Raw genomic sequence first — 13,705 nt, 5'->3', positions numbered from 1 at the left:
CGCAATTAAAGTTATTTATTGTAGGTTTTCTTTTCTGAACTGACAAAGAGGATTTCCCAGAGATCGGTAACACGACACAATGTTATACACCATTTCACAACTAGTCCCTTGTCGCTTTATTAAGAACATAGTAATTTAAAAATATCTAAATATTTACATATTAATAAAACATATATACAGAAGATTGAGACATTTTTACCTAAATATGGAATGATTTTTTTTTTCTTCTCTCTAATAAACCCTATAAAAAGATTTCTGAAGAAAGTCTGAACAGTAGTCACAGTAAGTAAACACAATTGCAATCTTCCAAATTTACAAAACGCTGATTTCATTGCTGAAGGGTTACAACACAACGGACCGGTGCCCCCTGCCCAATGCAGGCAACTCCAAGCCATGAAGGAAGGAAAGACTCAAAATTTAAGGTTTGCAGTGCACATTCAATCTATTCCACAGTTTCAGAGAGAACATGATCATTCCTAAAAGTTCATGGAAGGTGGGTGGGGAACAGCTGGGAGCCTGGTTTCTCAGGTGCCAAGAGAACAAAGTGTTCACGTTGGCTTCAGTGTTATTTGTGGGTATTCTGTGACACCTGAGAAACAGGCATTAGGATTGTTAAAAAAAGAGGTTGAACGTTTTGAAAACCATCCCACTCTGTAATAGCACTTCTGTTGAGACACTCAAAGGCCAAATAGTTTCCACAAAATAAAAAAAGTACCTAAGATAAGATACACACAGGGAATGGAAACACAATGGCAAAGGCTCTAGCAAGCTCTCCCTCGAATTGCAGGAAACGTGCTCAAACTGCCTGGTGATCAATAGGTGTTGCAGATAAGACCTTCCAGATTCCTTTGTGACATTTTTAAAGTGAATTTAGTGCTGATGAAAGGTGCAGAAATGAAGGTTCACAGGGAGGGCCGCACACGGTTTTACCTTAGCCCTGACCTGACCCTTTCAGTGTCTAAGAGGGTAGTGCAATTTCTTGATCGATTCACTTGTCTTAACTGCTGAGATATCAATACAGTGCCAGTTGAGAGGTGACTTGTACTTTTAAATAGGTGAGTATTGTTGCCACAGGCAGTGGCTGAAAAATCACAGTGAGCAGACCCTCTTCTTAGAAAACAGAAAATTAATACATTTTGAAATTGAGGTGATTGAGCAAGCTGGGGGCAACAGTGAGGGGAAAATTATCACCTCCAGCAATCTGCACTACGAAGATGCACAAGAGCCATCCCGCTAGGACCACGTATGGGAAATTGTTTGAGGTATAGCTTCTCCTTGCTATAACTAGGAACCTGGGCACTGCTGGGAGAAATCCTGTTTTATTTCCTCCTAAACCCAGTAAGGACTTTTTTGTGTGTGACTGGTCATTGGTACCGCAGCAGCCAGGAAAGGAAAAGTGGGTCTGCAGAAGCAAAGAGCTTCACCAAGTCAGAGCTCATTAAGCCCCCAGGGTTCACGGTGGAGAGAGAGGCCACCCTGGTCCCTGGGGACAGAAAGAGTCACAACTTCTTTGTGGTTTAGGATGAGACACTGCTGACAAGCATACAAACACATGGAAAAATACAATCATGGAGGAAAAAAAGATAGGCAAGAGAATGACCTCAGAGTGGATACCCCACTAATTCAGTACTGCATGGGATGTGGAGGGAAATCATCTAAATTAAGATGAAGAACAATGAAGCAATCTGGTGGTTTCATTACTTGAGGTTACATGGAAAATGCATGGAAAAAACATAGACTTGTAAGAAAAACTGTATGGATGCCCATGTCTTGTAGTACACTGAAGTTCTCGTGCTGAGCTTGCAGGAACATTACTCAAAGGAGAGGATGTTTTATCTGCTAAGAACACTGATGCAGGATGTGAAATTCAAACTGAAAAATCTGGGTTTGCATCTATCAGATGGTCTGTTGTGTCGAAAAGGTTACCTGAAGGGAGAAAGAGTTTGAAGGAATCAGTTAAAAAATAAAAGAATTTAAGGTATCAGTAATTTGAAAGAAAAAAATTAGTATTTTAGAATTGTGGAAATAATGTATTTGAGTTTTAATTTTAATTAGTGATGGGGCTGAACTGCTGGTGTGCACACAGGCAGTGCTGCTGAATTCCAGTTAGAGTAGAGCTCAACTGGCTAAAGAAAAGCAAATTAAATAGATTTTTTTGAATACAAAATTTGCCAGCCAAGTTTTTCACACAACATACAGTGCAGCCCACTTCAGATGTAAAGCGCTCCATTAGTCTTCAGCACAAACTGCACTGCTACGCTCACCCCTTTGAAGTTTAGGTTCTGAAGAAGTGAAAAAAGCACCCCATGAATTTTAAACCTTGAGTACATACTTTGGGATCTTATTTGGTAAAAACCCCCACCACTCCACAGCAGTCTAAATGCATATAGGAGAAAAAAAAAATATATATATATATACACACACACCTATAAAAGGTGCACTGTATGATTATATCCCATCTTTTTAAAAGCGCTTTAAGAATGTGCTTTTTCTAAACAGAACAATGAAAAGATGGACAGAAGAATTACTACGAGAGCGCTAAGAACACAGGGCAAAGAGAAGACAGACATCAATCAGCCTGAGAGGCAAATACATCCCAATGAAAAGGGAAGACTCATACAATCATGCATTGAAAGGATAAAGATTTATATTACAATAAAGGATTTATATTTAAGGTTTTGGAAAAGGTTTTTCTTTTTTTTTTTTTTCCTTTTTTTTTTTTTCCCCCAAGTTTCATTTTCTTGATATTGTATTTCAAGAGAAAAGGAGACAACCTATATAGAATTGGATTGTTGCTGTTTTCTTATCATCCGTTTCTTTACCAAGAGATTGCTCTCATCTTTTCACAAAGCTGTATCACCCCTAGACCTGAGGATTGGGATGTTAGTGTTTCAGCTTCCGTTAGGGATATCAAAATTCTTTCTCATCTTGAAAGTAACCCCAGTGTGGAGAAACTACACAAATTCTCAGCATGGCTGCAGTCCAAAGCAGGGGTAAGGAGTGCTACCTCACGGTCCTAAACCTGCCTACATCTTTCCAATCCAATTTACAAAATGAAGATTCAAGAAAAGGCTGAAGGGTGTTGCAGCTGGGTTACACTTGTTCTCACATGCAGAATTTATGGGTTATGCCTTCCTTTTGTTTTTCTTTGAAGCCACAAAATCCCAATGCTTTTCGTAAATTGTACACTGAAAAAGATGAGCCTTTTCACAATACCAACTTACACAGAAAGACTCTAAAAGGTGCCACATCCTCATCCTGATAAGAGATCTATCTCACACCCTCCAGGTATCCTGTATCACCAAGAAACTAATCAGCCTTTCCACTGAGCCCACGATAATTACCCCCAGAGCTGTCTGATCTGTCTCAGCTCAGGTCTGGACACAGCCTGCAGCTTTGGTTAGGTGCAAAAGCTGGAATTCTCTGAGACCTCAGCTTTGATAACATTTGTTAGGGACAATTCTTTGAGTATTTTCTTGAGATTTATCTGTCAATGAACCAAAGTTCCCAACAAGTTTAACTGCCACAGTTCTTCCAATTTACTTTAAACACCCTTCAATCCACAGCCTTTAAAGCCAAGGCCCTCTTAGTATAGAGGGTGATTTTAACACAGGAGCATCATTTCTGTTCAGGAGTGCTAAAATGTAATTGGGAAAAATGTCTTCCTTAGCTTTATGAGGATGTACCACCTTCATTATTTTTTACCAGGCTTTTGAGCTTCAAAAGAGGTTTCTGAAAATAAAGCATCCCCTTCTCTCCTCAAAACCCAGGACTCTGCCAGTTTGTGGGTACAGAGGGAGCTGGTTCAGACCTGGCTGTGGGCACTGGCACCAATTAACTGCACTTGGAGCCTGGTCCTGCTGGCACCAAAAGAGAGACACCTCCAAACACAACTGCAGCTGACCTGGCCTTCCCTCTGGGGGCAGCTCTCTTCCCATCAGTGATGGAGATAGTTGAGAGCAACCACACCTGACTGAGGCGCCCCAAATGAAGTGTCAGCCAGAGGCTATAATCCAAAATCATACAGACGGAGACATTTCAGCATCACTAGTTCACACATACCCAGATCTCATTCATAAATGTCACTGGTGTCACAGGCAGGACTGACAGAGCTGGAAATGCAGATTTAAGGCATCTGAATTTTCCCTTGTTTTTTGGCACCAACGCTTATCACTGATTCTAATAATTGTCCCTGGGTGCTTCTGCTTCACAGTTTGTTCAGTTATTGAAATCAAGAGAGCAACTGTTCATGGACAGCTCCCATATCCCATCTTTTCTCCCCATCCAGTCTCCTGCAAGATCCCTCAACCAACCCATTTCACTCTGGTTTTATTACACCAAAGCACCAAGTTAACCACTGATCACAGAGTTACAGGATCATTTAGGTTGGAAAACATACTTAAGATCCTGAACTACTAAGTCCACAACAACCATATCGCCAAATGCCACATCTGTACATCTTCTAAATACCTCCCAGGACTGTGACTCCACTACTTCCCTGGACAGCCTGTTCCAGTGCCTGATAACACTTTTAGGGAAGAAATTTTTCATAATACCTGAGGCCATGATTTATCTGATATTAGCTGTCATCTGCAACCAAGGCCCATTGCATGAGGCACTGTACAAACACAGTCAGAGAGACTTTTCCCCAAAGATTTTTCAAGCTAAACAGAGAAGACAGCTGAATAAATTGCACGCAGACTCTCTTTAAAGAACCTGTCAAGCACCCTTTTGTAAAACCAGCTGTAGTAAAACAGAGAAAGACCCCTATAAAAATAATATTTCACCTCTTTTGCTACATTCCTTGATACAAAGCAGCTGTATTTTGGCTCTGTCTCATAATTACTGTCATTATACTGTCTGTGTATCACTTTAAATAATCTGCTTCCAAGAACAGTTTGAGATTACACAGATCTGTCCTATAAAGAGGCACTGGCACACATATAATAATGGGTGTGAGTCAAATTCTTGGCTCACAGCCTATGAGCATCACCTCCCCCCCAATGCGAACTGCAGTGTGGTTTATTTAGGCATCCTTGCACAGGTAGTGTGGAGCAGTACACATCACACACAAACATTTCAGCTCAAAAGCTGCATGCATAGATGCTCAAAGGTGTACAAGCAAACAGACTACAGGGATGTCTGAAATGGAGTAGAAAGGGAGTTGCATTCTCTACCACAACCATCTCAGTATATTCATCTCCATCCCTGATGTACAACCCGAGCAGTGACTACAGAGACTGCTCCAAGAAACATACAGCAAACTGTTAATTCTGCTCCTTAATGTGATTACCGGAGCAATGAGAAGATAACACCACATCACATTAAGAACCTTTATTAGGGTCCTCTCACAGCAGAATTGCTTCCCTCCCCGATAAAAGAAACCAACAGGATGTTGCTTGGAAGGGACCTTTCAATGCAGAGCTTCCTGCATCTTTCATCACAGCCCTACCCTGACATATTATTCAGTGGCTGGCCAGGAAAGCAGGACGGCGGCTCCCAGGCAGCGCGTGCTCCCAGCCCCCCCTGGGTCCATGCCAGAACCAGACTATGGCTGCTTGTCCTCCCAACTGCTCCCTGCTCCTATTCCTTAGTAACTGCACGTGCTCCGACAGCGCTCCACGGCTGGCAGCTGCTGCTCCAGCACACAGCAGCGGGGTGTGAAAGCCCCTTCTCCAGCCCTTACGCAAGAGAGATCAGGGAGTCCTGGCACAGGAGACAGATGCTGTGATGGTCACCAATACTCTCCTGTCTTCCCCACAGCTGTCAGGTACCGTGTGATGTGCTCAGAAAACCAGCCCTGCTCTTCCAGCAATGGCATTGCTGATCTCCAACCACCCTTTGTTGTTAAATGAAATAACACAAAACCTCACTATAATCAATGATGTTATTTGTCTGCCCAAGATCCTCTCTCCTTTGGGGATAAGAAGCAGCATCTCAGTGACATTACAGACTCTGAAATTTAGGGAAATTACCATATCCCCAGACTCTGGTCCCTCTAGATTTTCAGAGGATGGCAGCTCAGCTCCTACCGTCCTGGCACTGATGCACCAACTCCTAATGTGAGGGTGCTTCAAATTTCAGTCCCAGTCTGGTGACACTGGTGATTTCAACGCCAAATTCAACAGTGTGGAAAAATGTTATTTCCCAGTCTACACAGCTGCACAGTCAAGCTGCTGCATAGCAATTGTCAGGCTTTTAAGGCAGGGTGGCTGCACTTCAAGAATAAGTAAACTAACACTTAACTAGCATGTAAATATATCTGCAATCCTTCTGTGAGTCCAAGATATTATGGCTAATACCTCCAACAATTCAACAGATGTGACACTACAAGTGATTGTGTTTGTCCCTACCAATAACTCTGTTAAGAGATAAAAAATACTCCCAGAAATACCAGGAATGAGCACAAGTCCCTATCTGGCATAAAAAGTGTAACTTACAGACCTTATTAGCTTAGCTGCTCCCATGGACCTTGAGGTTTTATGAATATGAAATTGAGGGGAAAATTGTAAAGTTCTGAGCCATTTGTTTTTTAACCCAGACCATTCAAAACTTTAGATAGCAGAGTCCTGTATGCAATTATCCAGCTGTACATGGCAAGTCAGGATTATTGATAAGTGCTTCTGTGACATAAATAAACAAAACTGCATAGAAGACTGATAAAAATTTTCATGTGGTTTACCTGTTTGTAGTAGAGAAATGTCCGGCTTCTCATCATAGTCAGTTGCCTCTGCTGATTACAAATATAAACAAGAAATCTCATTACTTTTACTGAATATGGGAATGCGATTAAAAAGCTACAGACTGTGAAGTGATTTTGCATTTTCTATCTACTTTCCTCAGCCGCAAATTTGCAAGTGCTCTGTTAAAAACTCACTGCTTGGAGGAAAAGGTTATATAATAAAAATGCAAACTTGGATGAGGGAGTTGGGTATTAAGAAGCAATTGTGCCAGCAATGGGATGGAGTAACACTTGTTATTTTTAAGATCCCAGGATATCTGTATGACAAGAGGAGTTGTGATCACTTGATAAAGTCACAAGAGAAGTCCCCAGCAGTCCCTAGAGGAAGAGCCTTTCAGGCTGGAACTCCACCCACTGACAGTCATCAGATACCTGCAGGGAAAGGAACACTCCCATTTCTGCACCCAAACTTCCCATTACCACAGGCAAGCTCACTTTGCAGGGGACAGATTTACTATGGCAAAATGTCTTCAGAGATGCAGGTGGGTGCCCGGTGTAATTAAAAAAGCACGTGACCACACTGGCAATAACGTGTATATACACATGTGCTTTCAATCCACACTTATGCAAGAGGCATTTGACTTAATTTGGCCCATGGTAAAGGGAGGCTAAAAGCCTAATTTGTTCATTTTGTGTTTGCCAGAGGCCAAGGGAATGCACAGACATAGCTCGCCTCACTCAGCAGATGTGCAGGGACTTGTTAGGCTGTAGTACCCGGAACGTGCATGTGAACCCTGAGTAAATCAAAGGTGTGTAACAGGAAATCCTTGCCTAACCTAAACAAGCCCTATTCAAAATCCTATTACCTTTGTCTTTTGGCAGTGCAGCATGATATTTAAGGCCTTTGAAGCACAATGAGATCTTTGAGGGCACTTCTGCAAGTAAGGTGTGGCCATATGGGACGAGCCCATTATCACTGAATCACAGAGTATTTTGGGTTGGAAGGCACCTTAAAGGTCACCCAGTCCAACCCTCCTGAAATGAGCAGGGAGAGAGCTTCAACTGGATCACATTGCTCAGAGACCTGACCTTGAATAATTCCAGGGATGGGGCATCCATCCAGATCCAGCATCTCTTTGAGCAGCCTGTGCCAGTGTTTCATCACCCTCATTGTAAAAAATTCTTCCTTGTATCTAATCTAAATCAATCATGTTGTCATTTAAAATGATCACCCCTTGTCCTATGAACTACATTGTACAAGGTCTGTGTGGTGGATATATATCTGCTCACATCCATTCACTGCACAATATTCACAGGGATTAAAACCAAGGCTGCAGATAAACTAAGCAACTCAGTTCACCTCCCACTTGAGACTAAGCTAACTGCCCTGATCATCTTTATCATGGCTCTGCATATGAGGATGTTCAGTTGTTGCCTTCATGATGATAATGTCTAATCCAGCTGCTAATCTACATTAGTTTTCTAATATAATCCATCAACCTTTGTCTCTCCATCCCTGGTCCAAGAGACTGCTGTCTCTCCCACATGCCTGGATGTCAGGTTAGTTTTTAGCTATATGCTCTCAGTTCTGCAAAATTAACTGAACTAAAGAAAACATCAACAAACTAAAACCCTAGTATCAGGCAGCTTTCCTCCCACAAAAGGTTTAAATACAGACCCCTGATAAATTAATGTCACAGACTTGCAAGAGACTCAGTGCCTGGAATTGATACCTTTTTCTGTTTTCTCTGAGAAGATGGCACCCTGAGCAGGAACAAATTCAGTGCCTGGTACAGCTCACTGTGAAAACCTTGAATTTTGGAAGGGACAGGTGGTTCACTAAGTGGGAAGGGATCACCTAGGCTAGTTTCAATCTGGACCAGACTCTCAGTGATGGAAGGATTGGATGTGCAAGGGAGGAGTAAGCATAGTGCAACGAGAAGCCAATACTCAGCCAATGGGACATACACGGCTTTAAAAATCATGTCAGTCTGAGGCCAGCTTCTAGCAATGCTGTGAAGAACTACCTGTACCAGGTGATTCTGTGGCACAGCAACTTAGCATACAAGGGAGAAAGCTGCATCTGGCCCCTTGGGTAGAAGGGAGCCAAGTTATGAAAATGGGGGAAGCCAGATCTGAGTGCTGGCAATAGACTGGAGAGCCTTCCCTCTATGAGTATCAGGGGTGGTGCCAGTGGGCTGCCCACTGTAGTGACAGCTTCTCTAGAAATCTCTGCAGCAATTTGTGAAGTAGCTCCAGAGATGTGGTTACCTTTCTGCCTAACTGCTCTTCTTACACCAGAGGAAGCCAACAATACAGAAAGAAACAAATGGAAACAAGAAACTTTCAGAAGGTAAGGACTTGAGTCTCCAACTGTGCAGAACCAAAAGTTACCTGGCTGTTTTAATCTGGCAAAAGACTGATAAATGTGGTTCAGCTCTCTACCAATTGTTCCAGCCTCATTCCTCATGCCAGCATAAATGTTTATACAGTCACCAAGATCAGATCCAGTTAAAAACTGACAACAAGGCCACAGGAATGCCAGGGCCAGAAAGGGAGTGGGAGTGCAGCAGATGCTCAGAGAGCTACTCACTCTTCTCAGCAGCTGCCAGGATTTGTTTTATGAAACTGGATGCGTAACTGCAGCTCCAGGTAAAGTACAACACAGGGGCATGGCAAACATCTCGACCTCCTAACATGGATATAAACCACCAGTCTCTTACATGTCATTCCAAGAAGAAAGGAAGGTTTGCCTTCGACGACCACACCCACAGACTGCCAGCCAAACCTCACTGTCTTGAGCCAGCTTTCAAGACAAGGCAAGCAGGAAGAGAGCCTACTGTGGGAACTCAGAGCCTCTTCTCTGCCCTTTCCTTAGAAAGGGTGCAGCAGCTCTTGCAAAATAATGCTGGTCATTTCCTTAGGTTCCCCCCAAATTGTGTAGCTTCTGAGGTACATGTCTGTCTGTTAAGTGTACACTTGCTGCTTTCTTGGAAAGAAATACACACGTGCTCAGGGCTGGGAAGTTGAATATAGCAGTTACAGTTACTATTTTAATATTGCTGGTTTTTATCTAAAATACTTGTCATAAACACACTGTACCACATGCTGGACTTCATCCTACATCCTTCCTGGCCCTGTGTGTATTGCTAAGCAAAAATCAACCCAGTCTCTTCCAGCATGTCGATATTGTGTCAAAATCAGAAACCAGGGAATCAGAAGGCTGAAGAGAAATGGAAGTAAGGAAAAAACCTCATGCAAACAATGGAAGCAGCACTTTGAACAAGGACATGGGAGAAAAAACATGTTCCCAGGGGAAAAAAAAAAAAAAAAACAACAAACCATATTTCCAGGAAAAAAAAAAAATCCTTCTTCCCCACTATAATACACTGCAACAAATAATATTAATTATAAACACCAATTCAAGGATTAAGCATCATAGCACACAATTTATTTAAATGAATCTTGCCTGAACATTTTCAGCATGTTTTCCAAAATTGCTATATTTTCCTTTAAGGAGTCAGGCAATCCAAAGGTTCCGGGTAATCACTTGGCATGAACAGCTCCTAGCCCATGTACTGTGGCAGTGTTAGAACAGAATCACAGCATATCCTGAGTTGGAAGGGACCCACAAGGATCATCCAACCCCTGGCCCTGCACAGGACAGCCCCAGGAATCCTACAATGTGGTAATTTACATATTATTGCTATTAAATATTACCCCCACAGCATCAGCTTTCCCATGGACAGCCGCTGTGGAATAAAGGCTCACGGGCTCTTCAAAACATAAAAAGGGAGGAAGAACTTACTGTGGGAGATGTGTGAACCCTGACCTGCTGCTTTTTTATGGATGGAGAGTTTAGTTATCAAAAGGCTCGAATGCGGTGCCTGCACAGAGGTGACAGGAGCAGCCAGTCAGCTCCCTCTGGTTTTACCCATTTTAAATCTCTGTGATAATGGCTGACTGTCTCCCTCTGTGCTGCCACTGGCAAGGCCACCAGACACCTGCTCGTGTTCTCTTTTGCAGGGTGAAGGGACCACGCTGGGGCAAGCCCAGCACTGTAAATTATGAGGCAATTTGCATTGTAATTCATGCTGCTTTAAGAGAGGAAACCCATGCACACACACTTCCTTTGACTTCTTTCCTTCCAGGGCAGCTTTGCACCCCATCCTGTCCACCAAAACAGTTCAGCTTCTCTTCTGGGAGAAAACAGACCTGGCATCATGAAGCTGTCTTCACTATGCTCTGCTGCTGGCATGACATGGGACCAGTAGTCAAGGCTGAAGAATATTATCATACTCTTTAATTTTAATTATAACATCTGTTTGTAACATTAACCTCACAGTCTCTTCTCCCCTTTGTGACAGCTAACTTGTGAAATTTTGAAAAGACTGAACAGGGCCAATAAAAATTTAATGGCAGTGGCAGCTTTATTCTCAGATCTAACAAATAAAAAAACCCTATCCAAGTCTCAGATCTCAGGCAATAATCTAAAAGAACTAAGAAAAAGCTGAAGCAAAATAAATAAATTTAAAACATAGAATATTCCCAGCTATGAAAAATATTGTAATTGATTCAAATTGTAAATGAATTTTTATTTGGCTTAGGATAACAACCTTTCAAAATCTACACGGGGGAACTATTTTCTAGAAAGCAGAATTTTTAAGTGTTTTTTTTTTTTTTATTAGCTTTTGAAATAAGGGGTTTTTCAGTCCCTAATTCTAGATGAGCCAAATATGGTAAATAAGGTTGAAGCTGGACAGCATCTATGATCTCGTGATCATAATTTCATTTAATTTGGAAACACTCATGGGAGTACACCCTCTAGAAGGGGCTACAAAAAGCAGATCCACCCCAGTTGTTTGATAGAATTCTCTGAAATTATTACTGTAACTGAAAGAGCAGGATTTACGTTTTCAGACTGAAATAATGTTTCACAGGATAAAGTGGAGAGGGCTGCTCATGAATGCAGTGTCTTACTGTCTGGTTTGAAATTAAAAACTCATCAGAGGATGTACTGAATGGCTTGGGGGAAAGCAAGCAGGATGAAAAGCCTGTCCCGTCTCTCTTAAATACTTCTGCTGTTAAAATTTAGCCCAACACAGTGCTGACTAGAAAGTTGTCTTCTGACCTCTGAAATAAATGGATCATCTCCATATAAAGTCTGTGCATTATGACAAACCAGGAACTGATGTAGATAAATAATAAGATCAAGCACCAGGGAGACACATTAGTTCAGAAAGTCCTGGGTCAAGTTAGATTAATGGTGGCTCAGATTTGTTCTTTGGGCACCTTAGCCTATCCCCACAAGATCAGCTGGCATGTTCCCGTGAGCAAGTGGAGACAAAACTCAAAGAGAATGACCTGGGAGTATGGACACAGGACACTTGCTCAGCTTCTGCTCCACTGGCCACAGGCAGGCTGGAAGAGCTCAAGAGCTCAGCCAGAAGAGTGATGAATCCCACATCTCAGTGGCTGCAAGTCCCATAGTTTTAAAATACTTAAAAGCCAAGGTTTATAACATGAAGTCCTGGGAAGAGCTTCTCCCTCCATGTTTGCCCTCCCCTCCTGTTTTGGTCTCTGTAAATTACACACAATTTTGGTATGGTTTCACAATAAATAGAGAAATTGTGCATAATTCCAACATCACTAGTTCTGTATCAGGATAAAGCTGCTGAGGGCTGAGAGACTATCCTACTAAACACATAGCATGCTTCCCTTGGTCCTACAAAGTTCCCCAGGCATCAGCCAATTCTGGACACAAAATATGGGAGTAGATGGATCTGTTGCCTGGTCAGCTCTAAATTCCTCATATCAGAAGCTCACAATTGTATCATAAAAGTACCAACAAATCTTATTTCAACAACATGAGCATGTTACTGCAACCAGCTGTCTGCTCCTGCCTCTCTGCTCCCATCTACTGTTTTGCTGTCACAAAGGTCTGAGAAACTTCTTTGCTTCAGTGCAAGGTCAGTTGAGTTAGCTACAGCCACCAGAGGAGATGGCAGTGGCTGGAAAGTTGCAAGTGGCCACAGTGATGTGTTCAGTCACTCCTGACACACTGAAAACAGCATGTCTGCCTGTGGCCACATCAGAGAGAAACTGGGGCACTTCAGCGATTGGGCAGTAAACAGCACAAAAAAAAAAAAAGAGCTTTTCTATCAATCTAGGTATTGTGCAAGGGTTTTTTTCAACAAATAATCTTGAGGGGTGCTGGGTACACTGCTGCTCACTATGCATCCACATACAGGTGAACAAGTTACCTTCCCTCTGCAGCACAGACAGGGGAGCCTATCTGATTCTGGCACACTACTCAGCTTCACTTATTTTCCTTCATAGTCTTGCTAGCTTATATACAATATCCTCTGCTTAGATTCTCCCACCCAGAGCAAGGACCAGAGATAGAGGTGGCCCCATTTGAAAAGCAGAAGCTGAATGTCATTGTCATTTTAATTAATATCCTGCAGAGGCAAGAAGAAAAGCAAATAAAAAAGGATGAAAGAAAATAAAAATCAAAACAAAATTAGGTCAATCCTCTTTCCTGAGGGCTCATCTGCAGACAACCTAAGGAACCTCTGATCCCCACATCCTGCACTGCACCCTTCACCTAACTGTAGCCTGACATCCCACTTCCACCCTCCTGTCCTGGGGAGGCTGAAAGGCAGAAGGAAGGGGCAGAAAGCAATCCTGTTGTACAACCAGTAATCTGACACTGCCTTTAACAAGATTAACTTGTATCCCTCTGTCCTCCATCCCCCAACACACAAGAAAACCTTTTTAAGGCCAGTGCTGGTTTGTTTCTCTACTCTGGGAAGCTTATGCTACCAAATAATCTGCACTTTTGTCCTCCCGCAGCATTATTTCTGTCTCTGGATGTTTCTCATTTTCCTGTGTCTTATGCATTTCCCTCCTGGCATTAATAACGTTGTGGAGAATGATTTGAGATGCCAGCCTAAGTGTGTGTTTCAGAGACGCAGCTTTGGACAGGAAAGGTTGGCCCTGTGAGACAGGGAGATGGAGGGG

General features: G+C 42.5%; 1 protein-coding gene across 3 annotated transcripts in view; it reads right to left on the bottom strand.

Moving 5' to 3' along the window:
• The window catches only part of BEND7 (BEN domain containing 7), a 46,991-nt gene continuing 33,286 nt past the window's right edge, over nucleotides 1-13,705 (bottom strand). For 2 of the 3 annotated variants that reach the window (XM_021530998.2, XM_021531000.2), the window contains one exon: nucleotides 6,277-6,733. In XM_021530998.2, the coding sequence (XP_021386673.2) occupies nucleotides 6,555-6,733 (179 nt within the window). In that variant the 3' untranslated portion in view covers nucleotides 6,277-6,554. Of the gene's footprint in view, nucleotides 1,927-6,276; nucleotides 6,734-13,705 lie in introns of those variants that run through there. The other variant, XM_021530999.2, reaches the window with a different exon arrangement.

The sequence above is a fragment of the Lonchura striata genome, chromosome 5, assembly GCF_046129695.1.
Source record: "Lonchura striata isolate bLonStr1 chromosome 5, bLonStr1.mat, whole genome shotgun sequence".
NCBI classification, from domain to species: Eukaryota; Metazoa; Chordata; class Aves; order Passeriformes; family Estrildidae; genus Lonchura; species Lonchura striata.
This window is presented reverse-complemented; position numbering and strand designations above follow the sequence as displayed.